We start from the raw sequence: 18,803 nt of genomic DNA, 5'->3' as shown, positions 1-18,803 counted from the left end.
AAAATATTTAACAGGGCAATAATTAATCCAGTAGCACTCTGCTCCTATTTATAATGCACAAAGGTACATTTGGTTGGACAACTACCTTCTGCCCTCCCACCAAATTCTTTTAACTTTCAAACAGATGCAAAATGTGAATAAAATTCTGCTCCAATTGATGTAGATTTCTTTAGGAAGTAAACAGAATATTTTTTGTGTCATAACTAAGTCAGCTGCTGTAAAGTCAATGTTGCGATAGTGTGACAATTATGGTTAGACCAAGGGGGTTCTCGACACATCCTTTGTAAGTTTGACAAAAAATTGCAGCGTGCATTTGCCGAAATAGCAATGTCAGATTATTTTTTTAAAAAACACATAAAACAATCTCTTATTTGAAAAGAATTACGACCTTGGAAGAACCAAAAAACAGAATTAACAAGTGTAAGAAGACAAGGTGTGATATAGTAGGTTTACCTGAAGTTGTTGCAAGCCAATACCACACCAACAATATTCTTGCCAATGTCATGAACATCTCCCTTGACAGTGGCTAACACAATGGTACCTTGGTATGGGCTCTGAAAAATAATACAACCTGCTAATTGCCTGCATTCAATCAGTGGACTGTATTCACAAGAATGCTCAATTTGGTTTACAGAGCTCTGTTATTACATTGAACTTATGGCATAGAAATAGGACATTCAGCCCAACTGGTCTGTCCCAGTGTTTATGCTCCACTCAAGCCTTCCACCACCTTGGCAAAAACCTTCTATCCCTTTCTCCTTTGTGTTTATCTAGCTTCCCTTTAAGTGCATCAATGTTAGCTGCTCAGCTACTCCATGTGGTAGCAAGTGTCATATTCTAACCACTCTCTGGGTAAATAAGTTTCTCCTGAACTCTTTATTAGATTTAGTTGTGATTATCTTATACTCAAGAGAGCTTTTGGCTCTATTTTTGTCCATTTTTTCTAACTCCTCTAACATTTTTCTCATTCTGGGTTTTATTTTCTGATTCTTTCACTGGTCTAATCTTCCCTCAGGAACAGTAATTAGCCTTTAATTTATATCTGAAATGTATGAACATAGGAACAGAAGTAGGTCATTCAAACCCTCAAGCCTACAGTCTGAAGTTAAAGAAAGGCAAGAGCCAAATGATTTAGTAATTCAAACTGTGTCCACTAAGTCTAAGGCCTCACAAAAAAGGCTATGTTATCTATAAACAGCATTAGACTTGGCCATTTTACAGGCTTATAAATCTAAACAAATCACAAAAGAAACATAGCAAGCTAGATTTGTATGTGTAACTCCCCAAATATGGAAAATTGAACTGTTTTTATACAACAGCTTTTCAATTCTCTAAAATGTCAAAGTGCTTCACATACAATTAATTATTCTGTAGTTCAGTTACAAGTGGTATGTGGTACATGGGTACTGATTAAATGGAAGGAAAGGAGTGGTTAGAAACTGGAATGCACTGCCTAACAGGATGGTGGAAACATTTTAAACAGCAATTTTCAAAAGAGAATTGGATAAATACTTGGAGAAAACTGGAGGGATATGAGGAAAGAGCTAGAGTGGGACTAAGTGGATCGTTCTTCAAAAGAGACAGCACAAACTTAATGGGTCAAATAGCCTCCTTCTGTGCTGCACCATTCTGATTCTATGAATCCACAGAATGAGACGATATGCTGTCGTCTCTCAACCCCACATCATCATTACCAGGATTTTTGAACATGTTACCAGCCTTCTGTGTTGACCAGAGAATGGTGGCTGAACTCATTGACATTTTAAAGTTAGACATGAGAAAAGGTGTAAACAAAAAATGCCAGAAATACTGCCAGGCAGCATCTATGGAGAAACAGGGTAAATGGGCTGGATTTTATGACTGAAAATCTCGTGGCCACCACCACAAACACCCCAGCCACAACCCCAAAAATGTGAAATAGGGCATGATGTTGGATTGGCAATACGACATCGTCATGCCCGTCTCAGAAATTATGGAAACTCTTTCGAGTTATCAACAGTCACAGATTGCAACTCTTTTCGAGTACAATCACAGTTCTTGGTTTTCCGGGAGTGGGACATGAACCCACAACCCTCTGATTCAAAGGCGAGGGTGCTATGAACTGAGCCACAGCTGACACCTCTCAGAAATTATGGAAGGCGAACAGGTGCCGAAATTGGAAGGCTGTTTCCCTCCCCGCCATTTTGAAATGGCCAATTAACAAGCTATTGAGCTTGTTAAATAGCCACTTGTAGGCAATTTTTCAGGCATCGGATGGGAAAAAGCTTGGCAGCACTTTACAAGGGAAACTAGGGATGGGCAATAAATGCTGGCCTTGCTAGCGAAGCCCACATCACATGAATGAATAAAAAGTGCGATGAGGCAGAAAAAGCAGCAGATTCTGCTGGTGGCAGCTTTGGTATGATTACTGACTTCACTTATTGACTTTTCTGAGCCTTCCAAAAGAAATAAAGACAGATTCAGAGAGCAGGGGGTCTTTAAATTTATAGCCATGACCAACTTCCTGCTCATGTCTTAACCCCTTTGCCACTTAATGTCCTAGAATCCCGTTGGGTGCGAGGTCCCCCACTTCACACTGCTTTCATGTCGGGCAGCCCCTGATTGGCTGTCCATGCCTGATTCACCAAGTTGACATAGTGGGGCAGGGGCAAGCAGAGCACTCACTCTCCATTCTGCCTCCCTCATCCCACTGACAACTGTTTAATCCAGCCCAGTGATTCAGATTGATGGTCATACTTCCAGCAGCTTCTGTTTTTATTTCACATTTCCAGCATCTGCAGCATTTTGCTTTAAAAATACATTGCATAAAAAAAAATCAGTATAACTCAAATTTAGATGGAAGATATTTAAAAACAGGTTTTTTTTAAAAAAGGAAACCATAAAAGCTCCTAATCCCAGTTATAGATGCGATAACTTACTTCTTCTTCTAAATGGCCTGACTGTGCCAACCTTTCCTCTCTTTCCTTTTCCATGTAGGGGATAAGGTAACCAACAGCTTTCTTCATTACGCGAGCAGATTTAACAACCTGATGACATAAAATAAATTCTATTTACAAAACTTGGAAAAAAATGTGCAAAATGCCTCAAGCTGGGTATCTCAAAATGTTCATATCTTTCTAGTTGAAATCTGCCCATATTATACCACAGGCTTGCTTTACAATCAATTTCAGCTGGGCTTTGAGTTCTGGAATCTGTTGTTCATGAATTCTGACTTGGCTTTTTTAAAAACGAGGGACAAAACAAGGGAAGGATCTAGCTAGGAAAATGTTCACAATCACAAAGAAATATTGCATCTAAATAAACTAAGAATTAACTGTTCAAAATTCATCTCCATAGGAGATGCAAGATCATAGTTTTGTTTTTGCTAATTTCTCACGCTCCCCTCGAAGACAGGGTCTTTCTAGTGGGGTATGGTTCCACAGGCACTGACATCCTTTGGTACCTTGGTGTAATCATTGTCCTTCATGTATGAGTTATTATAAATAATCTTCATCATGTCCTCTACCCACTCTCACTTCCAAGTAGGGCTCACTGAATAATGAAGAGGTTGAAACCTCTGGTTGATTGTTTCCTTCCCCCTTACAAAGAGACACTGAGGTGAAGTGTTAATGATGAGGCAGAGTGGCAGCAGAGGAGGACAGAAAAAGAAGCAATCCTGCACTCAGGACCCCACCACCTCTTGGGCCCTGTCTCTTGTGCCCAAAGATCTGCGGGTTGAGAATCGGCCTGTTCAGTCATATGAAGACCCATGGCAGAAGCTTGTGACCTCTATCTGTATCCCAAGATTGAACATTAAAATAGAAGTTAAGTCATATGGCATTGCAGGTATATGCAAGTATATCTTGGTTCTTTACATACTGAAGTAGCTTATTCCAGTCTGACCTGTGGAAGAAACATTTTTCCTGTTCCAAATAATTCCCCCACAACTTTCATTCCATTCATCAGGGGTCCTTCGATTATATGCAGAGGCCTGGGGTACTTCTCATGATTGGCTCTTGCTTCTGCTGTATCTTCCACTACATATTTTTCTACGCCCTGAAGAACAGTGATAAGATTTGAACTCATGCAGTAAAGACTAACAGAAAAGGCACAATATGAGGAAAGGGAGACAGAAAGTAAAAAAAAGACTTGAGTTTACATAGCATCTTTTATTGGCACCAAAAATCCCAAAGCTTTTCACATCCAATTGAGGCCAGCAAGCCATAATCCCACACACACTCAAGCATTTACCTTAATTAGGGCATATACAAGACGTTCCTCAACAGGGGCATTCCTCCATTCATCAGTTTGTATCACTTTCTTCCCACTCTTGGCATGATTCTGAAAACAACGAGCCACAGTACAAATTATAAGACACAGTATATCATCATCTACAAATGATCTTTCAGGATACATTCAAGATTGCAATTTATGTTTTACTGAGTAAAATTAAATGTACCAAATGCAGGAACTAGGACATAACTCTCTAATTCAGAAAGGCTGGAAATGTCCTAGATTAAATGTCTCAAGAGGCAATGTAGTAAAACACAGCATAGATCAGCACTAAAGTATAAATTTGTTCTAGCACTGGAAGTTAAGAATGAGCGTTGTAGCTATTAAGTCCCATCTAAATAGATTTTTGTTCTCCAAATCTAATAATTGATTTTGACTTGCCAATAGTATTAGGAAGCTATTTAATTTTTAAAAATTCCTTCATGGGATGTGGGCATCGCCAGCAAGGCCAACATTTATTGTTCATCCCTAATTGCTCTGCAATCACGTTGATGTTTACACTGTAGAGTGCAAATGGAGTTTACTGGATATTTTGGTAGTGTGAGAGTCATAAACAGAATTTAAAAAGTCTCTGGCTTTCACAAGATCACATTTTCAAAAAAATTAAAATATACAATGGTTTCACTCAGAAAACAAACTTCCAAAGAAACTGAATTAGTTTCAAAACTACCTAAGCTCAACCTAAAATATGCAAATCTTTATAAATTTATCTGTTATTGTTATGCTAATTACCATCAGAACCATTTCAATTATGACCTTATTTTTGTAAGGATCCCTTTGGGATTAAGTTAATCCGAGATGACATATCTGCCAGTGGAAAATTGGAATCAAATCAATTTTCTATGATAAACTCCATAGTTTGATGCCTGAACCACTGTTCAGCAATACTTCAGAATGTTGTTGGCTGAACAGCCAGCCTGTTTCTTAGAGAGAGACATGAATTAAATTAGGCTGGAATTTATATTTTCCCACTTTACTTCAGGTAACTCAATTCCCCTATCACTCCTGCCCTACACTGCCTCCTGGTTTCCCCAATATTTCAGCTTTCACATTCCCACCCTTGTATTCAAATTCCTTCATTCCCTACAAATCTCCAAGAACTCTGAGTTCCTCCAATTCTGGTCTTTTGCACATCCCTCACTCCCTGTGCCCTATCATTGATAGTCATGCCTTTAGCTGCCAAGGCCCTAAACTCAAATTCTCCCCCCTAAACATTTCCAGTTCTCCCTCCTCTTTTTGTTACTCGATCCGAGGATGATGCATACTAAGGTCACGAGTTCCTGCCACGAGTCTTCAGATGATTGAACAGGCCGATTCTTAACCCGCAGATCTTTGGGCACAGGAGACAGGGCATCCCAAGAGGTAGTGAGGTCCTGAGTGCAGGGTTGCTTCTTTTTCTTTACTCCTCTGCCACCACTCTGCCTCATCATTAAGACATTGTGACTCAAAGCATGATGCAGCTTGACGGACATGTTGTCGCCATTTTGAACGATTGGGAGAAAGCTTCTCCCAATCATTAGTATCAATGCTGCTGTGCTTCAAGGAGAGCTTCAAAGTGTCTTATAAGCATTTTCTTTGTCCTCCTCTGGAATGCTGGCCATTTGAAAGTTAATAAAACAGGACCTTGGTAGGGGAGGCGGGGGGATGCATTTTGGCCACCTGGACACAGCATTCAGTCTATTGTAGTTGATTTTGCAGGAGTTTTGCGTCAATGTTTGTGGAACTGGTTTCAAGAAGGACACTTGTTTGATGGTCCTCCCACTGAATCTGGAGGATGCGGTGGAGGCATTGCTGATGGAATATTTCTAGCACTTTTGTGTTGCTGCATCCAGGTCTCATTGTAGTACAGGGGTGTGGTGACGACAACTACTCTGTACACCCGAACTTTTGCTGACTTGTAAAGGTCTTTGTTGTCAAACACTTGCTGCCGCAGTTTGTAGAAGACTGAGCTGGCACAGCTGATCCAATGTAGGATCTCCTCATCAATGTTGGCCTTTTGAGAGGTAGCTGCCAAGGTATGAGAAGTGCTTAACAGATTACTGAGTCTCTCCTTCAACATTTACAGGAGGTGGAATACTTGGTTGGCCAGGTGTGAGTTGACGTGAGTTTTGTTTTGGCAACATTCAAGGATAGACTCGGTCTCTTGTTGCAGTCATATCATCAGGAAGCAACTGCAGGATTGCGATGAAGTTCATTTTTCATGGTGGGGACTGTTCTCCCAATATCTAGAACTAAGTAGTGGCAACTTTTCAAAGGATACTCAAAGGTCACTATGGTGACACCCTTCGCTATTCAGGGTTTTGCATGCTTAAATTTGTGCCATTCTCATCCTTGCTGACTGTGATAACAGGAGTGTGCTAGTTGCCTTACATCAGTTCAGAGAAATTAAGGTGTTTCTCAAATGACTGTACACTTCACTGTGTAACCCATCAGAATCTTCCTTCTATTTCAGAAAATTCCTTAAAACAGCAATATCATGAATTCACAGTCTGCAGCGCCTACAGCAAGCATGCTGTATGCCATAACAGGGGTCAATTAGCTCATTTGGCTGGACGGCTGGTTTGTAATGCAGAGTGACACCAACAGTGTGGGTTCAATTCCTGCCCTGCCTTCTCAACCTTGCCCCTCACCTGAGGTGTGGTGACCCTCAGGTTAATGAGACCCTCAGGTCTCTAATGAGAGAGCAGCCTCTGGGACTACGATGACTCTCATTCATTTTTTGTATGCAGTAAAACCAAAAAAAGTAACCATTCAATATGCTTACTAAAAACATCCAAATCTTGGAGCACAATCCATAGAACCTCGCAATTTACTGAGTCAAATGCTTTGGTCAGGTCAATGAATGCAACAGAGTTCTTGCTGTTGTTCTTGACATTTCTCTTGGATTTGTCTGGCAACAACCACCATGTCAGAGGTTCCTCTGGAAGGTCTAAAGCCACACTGCATCTCTGGGAGGATTTCCTCAACCACAGAAAATAGGCAATTCAGGAGAATGCACGTCAAGATTTTGCTGCTATAGATAAGAGGGAAATACCTCAGCATGATTTATCACTCTTCTTGAAGATAGCTACAATTGTCGCATTCCTGAAGTTGGGATGGGGAGTTCTTTTCCCTTCCAAATCCTCAGGATGAGTGCATGGAGTCTTGGTGTTAGCAAATGCCCAACAGCTTTGAAGACCTCAGCTGGAATACCATCGAGGCCACAGGCTGTTGTTGTTTTAATCTATTTGATTGCTTATTGCAGCTCTCCCATCGATGGTGGTTCACCCATGGATTCTACCACAGGGGACTGGGGGATAGCCTGGAGAGTATCAGCTACCACTGTTGATTCACCGTTGAGGAGTTGTTAAAAATATTCTTTCCAATGTTGACAGATGGCATTGTCATCCTTAAGAGAAATGCCATCCTGTGAGCGAAGGGTATTTTGTCCATTTGAACTTGGTCTATAGATGGCCCTGTGGCTTCAAAAAGCTTTGCGTGTCATGATAGTCCGCATATTGTTGGATCTCTCAGGCTTTCTCTTCCCACGTCATGTCCTTTATCTTATGGATTTGTCTTTGGGTGTCAGCCTTGAGCTGTTGGGATGCCATCTTTTTGACTTGCAACCTTGGGCTGTTCTGCCAGGCAATGAAGGCTGCTCATTTTTGTTCCAGGAGGTCCCAAATTTCAACATCACTTTCATTGAACCAGTCCTGGTGACAACGATGCATGAACCCAGGGGTCTAGTACAGCTGACTTTATTTCATCCCACGTTTTCTGAAATTGAACTAGTTGTGTGAAGGTTTTCCAGATTGGTAGTGAGCTGGACTTCCTCTCTTCGGTCTCGCTGCTTTAGGGCTGAGACATTGATCTTCTTCCCCTTGGGCTTTTGGGTCTTAAGGTGTCTTGGTGTTAGGTGGATGTTCATCGCCAATCAAACAAATCCAGCAGGCATCAGTTCCCTGCATGGATCGAGTAATACAGACGTCATTTAGATCTTCGACTCGAACAATGGCATTAATTCAGGTGGTGGCAATGCCTCCATGTAGTTCTGTATTTGTCCTTCTGGGAGGAGTGTTTGTTATAATGAGGCAGTGCTGAACACACTTTGCCTGCAGGAAGACACAGTTTGCACTGATTTTTCTCAACCAATTTTTCCCAGTGGGTTTCATTCCACATATAATAGTAACAGTCAACCATGGCATTAGAGTCCCCCAGAAGGATGATCTTTTCTTCCTTTGGGATGGTAGTGAGAACTTCATCAAGATGTTTCCTTAACAACTTTATTGGAGTCAAGAGCCGGGGCATAAGCGCTGATGGCAGTGGCATATTGGTCACGGTTGAGCTGAGGTGAAGTGTCATGACCTTTTCATTGATACAACTGGGGAGTTCTGGCAGTGAATCCAAGATCCTATTCTGGATGGGAAAGCCAACTCTATGGACATAAAGGTCACTGTCAGCCTTTCCTTTCCAGTAAAGGCGTATCTCCCTGCTTGCCCCTTCCCAGAAAGGTGGGTCTCACCAACGGCGACAGTATCAACTTGGAGTCTTGATAGCTCATGTCATATAAATGCAGTTCTTCTTTCCAGACAGTCACTCTTGAGGTTGAGAAACTTATCAGCCATGATTGAATGGCGGAGCAGACTCGATGGGCCGAATGGCCTAATTTCTGCTCCTATCTCTTATGGTATCCATGAGTGTTCTAACATTCCAAGTTGCAAAATTTAAAGTTTTCTTTATTTGACCATGAAGGCAGTGATCCTGCATGGTGTGATTCCCCAGCAAGAGAAAGTGGACACACAGCCTATTTTTAGGGCACCTATTCTAGCCCCCTCCCCATTTGGGGTGAGAAGAGGACTGCTCAGTAACTGATGCTAATGCCCAAAGGCACCTCTGTCCCAACACAGGTGTCCAATGACCTTTATGCATCTGTTGCCTTTGTGCAGATTCTTGACTGGGTACCCAAGTTCATAGCCCTATCCCCATCACCAATTCACCATTGCCACAGGATTTGGCAAAAGGACTCTGGTAGAAGCTTGCACGTGACTTTGTTTATCGTGGGGACCTTGGGGTGCCGTCATTGCCCACATGATCTTGACAGGTTGGTGGTCAATTTCGATGATGTGTTGAACCACAAGGACCAAGATCACCTTGCCGCTGCAGCCTTCTGCTGCTTTTGCAGCCAGTGAGATGCATAGTCTTCCTTTGCCCGTTCTGCCGTTGAGGACTTTTCGGACTGCACTTGTCCACCTTCCCCCAGCCTTGTCATTATTTCTGGCCCCACCAGGAGTAAGGAACTCCCGATGGCATCGTTTGAGTAACCATCGAAGTGCACAAGGGTCTCTGCCATGTCAAGGTAGCTACCAACGGAGGACCTCCTCTTTAGAAACCATCTTTTTTACCAAGCATTGAATCGGTCCATGTATACTCCATTGGCTGTGTGTCAATTTTTTTTGTCTGATTAAGTTTCCGGGTGCCGCCTTTGTATTTTCTTTAATGTGAAAGATATTGGGCAGAATTGTCCCAAATTTGCAGTAAATGCGGTGGCGGGCAGGTAAAATGATGTTCTACCCACCGGCTGCAGTGGTGGCTTTTCATGCCATATCATCCCAAACCCGCGCATTAATTATACATTCCTGGGAAAGACGCCATTTCCATGGCAGACGGGCTCTCATTCGCCTGCCACACTATCATCTCGTCACTTCAGCATGCCAGGCAGCGTATTTAAAGTCCACGTGCACACATCACAATCCAGCCCACGACTGCTGCAAAGAAGACATGGCCCTGAAAGGCAAAAAGACTGCAGTCCCCAGGTTCAATGTCACTTCCCTCGAGCACCTTTTGGATGCAGTGGAGGCTCGCCGTGGTCCTCTACCCCTGCTTTGGCTGCAGGATGGGCAGCAACCACACTAATCCGGTTTGGAAGGCGGTGGCTGCTGTGGTCAGTGCCAACACCCTTCAAAAGAGGACAGTTACCCAGTGCTGCAATGAATGATCTCCGTTCCACCAGGGTAAGTCAATCTTCTCATCACTCTCAACTCACACACTCACAAAGCCATCATACATCCACAGGGCCCTCAAGGGACATCACCACCACTCTCTCACACATACCTTCATTGTCCTCATCCCGTCCATGGGACCATTCACCAGCAACACATGCCAGGCATACTTATCATCTGGCCTAGAAGGCGTCTTGCTTACACTCTCTCCATCTCTATTCATGCAGGACAAGAGGGAGAGGTCACAGACCAGTGCTGGAATGCCTGAAATCAAGGTCCTCTTGGACTTTGAAAACAGAGATATCCATCAGGCTGGCCACAATCTGGACCTTTCCTGTACTGACGGTGAGGTCGGCGGTGCTCTAGCAAGTGAGGATCGAGCAGTGCAACATCCATCAGACAACCATGCTGTGAGTGATGTGTCCTGCTTCACAGGCCACTGTCATGCACTAATTATCTCCCCTTTCTTCTGCAGGCACATCTGGGAAAATGCCGTCGTAGTCCATGACCCAGGGCTTCCAATCAAGCCCTGAAGAAACCTCTGAGGAGGAATCTGGAGGCACCCTCTTTGAAATCCTGTCACAGCACTCACTCACATCCTCCACCAGCACAGAGACACACACCTCGGTGGAACCTAGCTTTACAGTAGCCTCGGGATTACAATCTGGTGAGCACATCGCACTGTCTGATCCGCAGCAGGCAGTGGCAGGGACTTCCCAGGTGTCCGGCGCTCGGAGGACTGCTGGAGAGCAGATATTTGCTGAGTTTGAGTCAGATGACGAGCCTCTGGACTCGATCATGTCACAGTTGCTGGAGCTGCAAAGGCAAGCTCGGGAACAAAAGGAAGGGATGTCCGCTGCACTCCTCAGATTGCAAGGCATGATGTAGGAGTCCATCTGGCTTCAGGCTGAGGTGACAGCACTGACATGCCAATATACCGAGGTCAACACTGGTAGGATGTCGGCTGCCAGAGACCTTGGTCCAGGACATTGCTCCTGCACTGCTGAGCAGGCTGAACTCCATCGCTGACGCCTTAGCTGGCCTCCAACAGTGTGCGATGCAGCTCGATCTCACTCCAGCTACCTCTTCTCCGCACTCCACCCCCGGGGCCACCATCCAGGTGACTTGAGTGTCCGGCCCACCTGAATCCCTTCTTCCTGTGACCTCAGCAGCTCCAGCTCCACAGGTCGAGGAGGGTGTCACTGCCACACAGCAGGACCTGAAAGCAGGCTGGGGCCCTCCAAGTCTTGGCCCTCCAGAGGACCTCCGCCATGGTTATCACAGAAAGGGAGTAGCAGTCAGCAGACTACCTCCATCTCCGCTGCAGATGGCCGGGGAGCACCAAGATGTGGTGGCAGGTTTAGGGAAATTAAGAAGATGTAACTCTTTTTGTTACACAACAAATAAACTAAATTAACAAATCAAGGGACAAAGTAAATGGCAGCCCCTTAAAAGGAAACTGCAAAAACAAAAGACAAAATGCAAACGAAACTCACCAACGTTAAATCAAAATGTGATTAAAGGGGCCAATAAAACACCCCAGTTCCCACGGTGCTCACCGAGCATGGAAGGCCTCGATGGTGCCAGCAGGCACCGCGTACTCCCTCTCCAGGGACCCCCGGCCGCAAACGTAGCTGCAGAAGAGAGGCAGACTGTCGTGTCGGATGACCCCCTTGATTGCCCGCTGCCTGGAACTGTTAATGGCCAACGTGGCCAGGCCCAGGAGCAGGTTCACGAGAAGGTCCTCCTCCCTCCCAGCCCCCCTCCGCACCAGGTGTCCTTAGATCAGGAATGTGGGGCTGAAGTGCAAACAAAACAGTAAAAGGTCTTTTAAATAACTGAAAAGGGAGTGCAGCCTTCAACACCCTGTAATGACACGGTCCATGGTCTCCACAAGGCTGCAAAAGATGCAGGCATCTTGGGAGTCCGTGAACCGACACAACCTATAGTTGCATGGGACTGCAGTGTGCAACACCCTCCACCCCAGGCCCCTGATGGAAAATGGGAGGATACCCCTGTAGAACACCCACTGGGGACCACTGCCGCCGGACGGAAACAAGGCACGCCAGGGCATGTCTGGGCGGTGGGTGAGGGCAAGGAAGTGAAGGGTGTGCAGCAGCAGCCCATACAGGAAACCCCTCTGCGACTCAGGTTGTGGGGCTCCGGCTACTGCTTTGCCCATTGGACCACATGCTGTGCTCTCAGCTCAGGTGCAGGCATTCTCCTAACCTGCGCTGCAAGGCTGCACAGTTAGCTTGAGCCATGGGGGAGACTGGTCCAAACTGGAATGATTACATTCGAAGGGGCTGTGAGCACCTCCACCAGTGACTGCTCCATGGCCAGCTTTAGCAAGATGATTGTACAACATGCTCAGTCATCCCACTGTTCTGCAGTACACTAAAATGCTCATTAGTTTGCAGTCTGTGCCCGAGGGGTGAAAAGCTCTGGAACACTTGGTGGCACTTTGATACCTCTGTGTTGCTTGAGTGGGCAGCTAAGCTAGAGGCCCAACTCTTAATCATATCAATGTGGCTGCACTTGAACTGTCTCAGCTGCAAAGGAATGGTCACTTTATACAAAGTTTCCCTAATGCATGGCCGCTTCCCCTGCCCACCTCCCCACCGCAACCCCGCATGTGCTTGTTCACTACCTTCAACTGCAGGGCAGCCCTTGCCCCACCCCCAAGTCACCTCCACTGCAAGGCAGCCCTTGCCCCCCGCCAAGTCACCTCAACCATAGGTCAGTCCTTGCCCCCTAGTCCTTGCACCCCCTTCTCCAACGCACCTCAACCTTGAAGTCCAACAGGTGATCCGGGTAACAACAACAATCCGCAACATTACTATGCACTCACCTCCAAGTTCCACTCAAAGTGCAGCCTGCCAAGTGCACACCTTTTATATGCTGTTGTGAAATACATCGGCATGTTATGGCGGATGATCCAGCAGGCAGGGAGGTGGGAATGATTCTGGCAGGCTGGGCTTCCAATGATATGCAGATGTATTACAATGAGCTTCCTGACGTCCGATGGCGGGAAACCCGGCCCACCAATGGCAGGGGCAGCGGACGATCTCAAACCGTGAAACCTATTTTTGGCCTTCTTGCCATATTGTCCACTCACAGCATTGAACACGCCTGACGCCAGCGGGCACGGATGCTTCCGCCCATTACATAGAAGTTGCTGTTGTTGTTACAAAGTATACACCCGCAAAATACACAGCACAGATTGGTGATTTGTGGAAGATACACCACTTTCATGGCAGCCAGTACCATTCAATGGCTTATTTTCTGCAACGAGCAATTTCAACATATACCATTTCAATAAATAAATAATATTCTTTTTCAAAGTCCTTACCTGTGCATATTGCAACAATTTCTCTGTAGCTAAAGGATCTTTGTTCCAGATCAAACTCTCACATAGCTCCAGAAGATCTCTGTCAATGTCATCATAAACAGGCAACTTTCCTGCATTCACAATTCCCATATCCATCCCTGCCTAAGGAGAGATTTATAACAAATGTTGCAACAGATGTGAAGTGAGAAATTGCTGCAAATGGAATACAGGTCAACAAAAGTAGGCTAACCTGCAACAGGCACTGGTCTATACCTTACATTAATCGCTATTATATTAACGGTCCTTGAAGGTCTGATTATAAAAGGTCAAACTCCAACCACATATTGTATTTAGAATTAGTCATTGTTGATATTACTATCCAAACTGAAGGAACTAACGTACTTGAAAGGGTATCATCTGAAAGTACTTTTTTTTTTACCTTTATAGCATGGTAAAGGAACACGCTATGCATGGCTTCACGGATTGCCTCCATTCCTCGAAATGAGAAGGACAAATTAGACAGACCGCCACTTATTCTAGCGCCAGGTAACTTTCTCTGTAATGAGAAAAGGACAAAAGATCAATGTAAGAAACAATAACTATCAACAGAGGTGTGAAGAGAAGTGATAATGAATTATAATGAAAGGATGAAACACTGTGGACATATGATTTGTGAGTTATGGGAAATGTCATTACTGCCTGGAGAAAATTAAAAGTGTAGATTGAGGATGGCAAGATGATATAATGGAATGGATAGTATAACATCATGGATAAACACAATCTGCTTATTCAGAGATTGAAAAGTACGGCATGCACAGTTCACCAGTCTCCATGAGGGATGGTAAAGGGAAAGAGAAAACAATGGAACTAAGACTAAAATGGGATATTTAGAATAATCAAAATGATTATTTGGTACATCTCACATGCTAAACGCTGGCACAAAGTTTATGAGCAAAACGAACGTTGCCACAAACATTGAAATAGTTCATTCTTGGCACCAACATCGGATTGACCCACTTGATTTCAACAAAGAGAATGAAAGGTGAAGTTTTCTTCCAATGACTTTGTAATGAAGTTGACCCCTCAAACATATCAGCGTTCAAACTTAATTTGCACTGATGGAACACTATCAAATATTATTCTTGTCAGTGAGATATTAAAGTACTATCATTGCCAATAAAAGAGCATTGTTCAGTGACTAATTTGTAGTTTTGACAAAGTAGCAAGTTGTTTGTAACTTAGGAAATCCGAGTAGAAAAATTAGTGTTTAGATTTTGTCAGTTACTGTACAATCACCTGTACTTCATCAGAATTCAGCTCTTGGATCTCCGACAATACCCCTGTATAATGAACATATAGGGTAGGTACAGCCCAGCTAACTGATTTTCCCTTCCTGCCTTTGGGAATGAGCTTGGTCTCCACTCAAATTTCCCACAGCAAAACCAACAACTCAATGAGGAGAAAATAACTGGCACAAACCCTTCACTCATCAATCCATGGTCCAGGAAATGGGAGCTATAATATACTTTTAAAAACTTCGTTCTTGGGATGAGTTTCGCTAACATTTATTACACTCCGTAATTGCCCTTGAGCTGCCTGGAGGTGGGCTGTCTAGGTATTTGAGAGGGCAGTTAAGAGTCAACCACTAGGCTAGACCAGGCAAGAACGGCAGTTTTCCTCTCCTCAAGAACACTTGTGAACCATACAACAATCCAGTAGTTTCAATATCACAATTCATGAAACTAGCATTTTATTCCAGATTTATTAACTAATTGAATTTAAATTACCCCAGCTGCAGTAGTGGGATTTGAACTCATGTCTCCAGATCATTAGTTCAGGCCTCAGGATTTCTAGTCTAGTAACATTACCATGATGCTACTGGCACTAAAAAAAATTATCACCTTTTATTCCTGTAAAGCCACTGATAAACTATGTCACAAGAACTTAATTTAGGTAATTTCAAGCACTCTTACTTTTCTATGAATAAAAATCCAGTATTTAAAACCTACTTATACTAACCTCTATATATCATCTGCCACTTATTTTATCTCTCAATTTCCTTTCTTCGGGCATGGAGATTTGTATTGGGAATATGGAGGCCACGTGTGCAAGGTGATGACAACAGTACAATGTTCTGTTGCAATCTCAGCACGTTAGTTGGTCAGCCTTTCTTGTTATTACTTCTGCCAGAGCTCCATATCAGATGAGTTAAACTGGTGTAGTGTATCTAGTGGGCTGGATGGACCCAATGAATACAGTAGTAGATAACAAAAACCTCACCAAAATGCTGTTGCTGAAACAAGACAGAGATAATGGGGAAGGGCACGCAAGCGTGCTGGAAGCCAAGGACAGGCAGGAATCCTGTGAGAAGAGGATAGTTGTGGCAGGAAAACTTTTAGAAGGACAACAGATGTAAAGAAAATATTTTTAGGGATTTTCAGGGCCATTCAAGTTCAAGTTTTTGGTTTTTTTCCATTGACACTTAAAGCTTTCATGAGCCCTTGTGGTAGTCGTCATCAATTATTTTTTGATCATAACAAAAAAGGTCCAAGGCAACATGTGATACTTTTTGGCAAAGTGATTTGGATGTGCAGGTCCATGTTTTCTGGTGTGGCCCTTTCATTTTAAGGGTTTGCTGCTGTTGATGTTATCAACTTCCAAGTGATCTAAAGACAAGCAGCAATTTTATGACTTTGATATCAAACCTTTCTCATCATAAAAGTAATGGTCACATCTCTTTTTCATGGTAGCAAACATGTAATCCTTGTCGGGGGAATTAATCCAGAACAATTTTCTCCCATTGGGATTCTGTCTTCAAATGATAAATGTGAACAATAGTTTGCTATTTCGAACTAGCACATATATTTCAGAGAGGTCCTCTCTGTGTGTGCCTCTGTTTACAGCTTAAGCAAGAAGAAATGAAACAGGAACAGGGCTAGCAGCTAACAGGGGTCAGTTTGAATTTGTCACTAATATGCAGTACTTCTGGAGAGAATGTGTAAATACATTCAAAACACACACAAATTCTCACACAAAAGGCAGAAAATAACTGCTTTTGGAAAACAGTTAACAGAAACACATTTAAATTGACTAACTTTGATCCAGATAAAATTTCATATAAAAAGTTTTAAAGGGCAATTTTAAGTATCAGGCAGCCAACTGTTGGAGTGCATTGGCCGACTGCCCAATCCAAATAGTGGGAATCTTCATTTATATGTTGCTGGTGATCTGCATATGTGCATTCTGTTGCAGCTTCCCAGGTTCTGGGCCAACAAAATGCTGAATGGCCTGTGGGGCAGCCTGGAGGTGATCCAGCTGATCGGAAGGTGGGTCCAGAAGGAGTTTGATCGCTGACATCCTGGGAAGTCCAGAATGGCAGAAGCTTAGGTTATTCTTGTGAAACCCACTCTTATACCCTTGGTCCCCACAAAAATGTATCCTTTCATGGCCTAACCCTCTTCGCTGCCATGTTTATTAAGTAAAATGTTCACTCTCCACCCAGAAGGCCCTCAGAATTTCATCAGCATCCTAGGTCTGTCACAGGGCCTTAATTTACATATGAGCCAATCAGATGAAGGCTCCAATTAAAATTGTTAGTGCAGCAGGAATGGTTGTCCACTTGGATAATAGCTCTGCTGTTCCTTAGTTTCCACTGGGTGAAGGGATGTTAATATCATCCTATAACTTGTTATGATCCCAGCTGAGGTTACCCCTGGACAAGCCTGATCCCAGAGGGGAACCCAGTTTGATAGATCCTAACTTTAATCTGTTTGTTTAGATACGTGGAGTAGTTACTGAAGAGAGTCACAGGAGTCAGCTGATGAACTTTTAACGAAAGAATAAAACAATTATTAAACAAGAAAAGATTAACTGCATTACAATACTCCTTCACCTACAACTATACCTTTACAGATATATACAGATTTGTAAGGGTAACACAAGTTATAAAAGCTATCTTCTGCTCTAATGTCCACAGTAAATACACAGTCCCTGTACCGAAAGGCATCCTGTGGTCAGACACACCACACTCTGAAACCAAGAGACAGATGCCATCTCAACCAGATGCTATGGATCTCTCCTCAACTTCCCCCAGACACTTGTCACACTGTGAGCCAACCAGTCTCACTGCACTCTGTCTTACACATGAAGGTTTCCAATCTCCACTCTCCAAGACCTCGCCCTGGAATCTTCTCCCAAACCGACTCTCTCAGGTGCCTCCCGCAAGGATTCACCTCTAGGGTTTCAAACTCTCCTTCTGATGTTCCTCTTCCCTGGGTCACCACATGCATTCAAGTTGTCTGCCACACACTCTATTTCACCGCCTCAGCCGTCAGCAATACCACTGCTTCACATGTCCATAACAAAGTTACAGACCTTCAGCCGTCTCTTTGGACCTTCTTGCCTCTTGCAAGCTGTTCTCGCTTTAAATCTGCTTTCCGTCTCTAAATCTGAAGATTGGAGCTTTTGTCTCTAAATCTGAAGATTGGAGCCTTTCACTCTGCCCCTCACTTAACAGGATCTTATCCAAGTTCCTGTCCTTCCTTTGACTAGAAGGTCTGCTTGAGACTTTCCCCAGTTCCACTGCCCTGAATTTTGGGGTATTTTCTTTAGCTTGGGACTTGCTATCTCTGTCCCTTTTAGTCTGCATCTCTGGCAGCTATTGTCAAAACCAGCTGAACTCCAACAACTTCCAAAACCAAACTGCTGTTTTTCTTCTTGTGTGTGCATCTGTGGGAGGGACTGCTTCTCTGGACCCCAGTTGCTAGGCACAGCCAGTTTTCTACTGTGGTGTTTGTTTAACTTCTCCTTAGGAGTCGTAAAAACCTCATTAGGAATGCAAGCACCTTTTTAAAGTGAAATTAAAACTCAATTTGATCTTTCTTAACACACAGGTACAGAATTACAAATCAAACTTAACATTAAAGCTAAAACTCATTCCTAACACCTACAAATACCAATATAACTTACTTAAACTATCTCTATTTCCTAACAATGTTCAGATTTTATAATCTGAAACAAGACAGATCTCAGCTCTTTCACAATCATTCTATAATCTAAAATAATAATGAAGTTTTGTTTTCTTTATTTTTTAAACTCATTAGGTTTCTCTCCTAGATCTAGCAGACGTTGGTAAGTGCAGCTGAAAGTTCCAGTAATTTATATTCCAATTTACTTCAAAACTTTGTCAGGATGCATTGTCTAGAATAGGCACTACTGTCCAA

General features: G+C 43.4%; 1 protein-coding gene across 1 annotated transcript in view; it reads right to left on the bottom strand.

Annotated features, from left to right (window-relative positions):
* The window catches only part of mtr (5-methyltetrahydrofolate-homocysteine methyltransferase), an 86,253-nt gene that overhangs the window by 21,926 nt on the left and 45,524 nt on the right, over positions 1-18,803 (bottom strand). Inside the window, exons 17-22 of the mRNA XM_078557283.1 lie at positions 14,021-14,137; positions 13,603-13,743; positions 4,231-4,320; positions 3,883-4,035; positions 2,919-3,026; positions 454-554 (exon numbers count right to left, since the gene is read on the bottom strand). Coding sequence (XP_078413409.1) covers positions 454-554; positions 2,919-3,026; positions 3,883-4,035; positions 4,231-4,320; positions 13,603-13,743; positions 14,021-14,137 — 710 coding nt within the window. The remainder of the gene's footprint in view (positions 1-453; positions 555-2,918; positions 3,027-3,882; positions 4,036-4,230; positions 4,321-13,602; positions 13,744-14,020; positions 14,138-18,803) is intronic.

The sequence above is a fragment of the Cetorhinus maximus genome, chromosome 14 (assembly GCF_964194155.1).
Source record: "Cetorhinus maximus chromosome 14, sCetMax3.hap1.1, whole genome shotgun sequence".
Taxonomy (NCBI): domain Eukaryota; kingdom Metazoa; phylum Chordata; class Chondrichthyes; order Lamniformes; family Cetorhinidae; genus Cetorhinus; species Cetorhinus maximus.
This window is presented reverse-complemented; position numbering and strand designations above follow the sequence as displayed.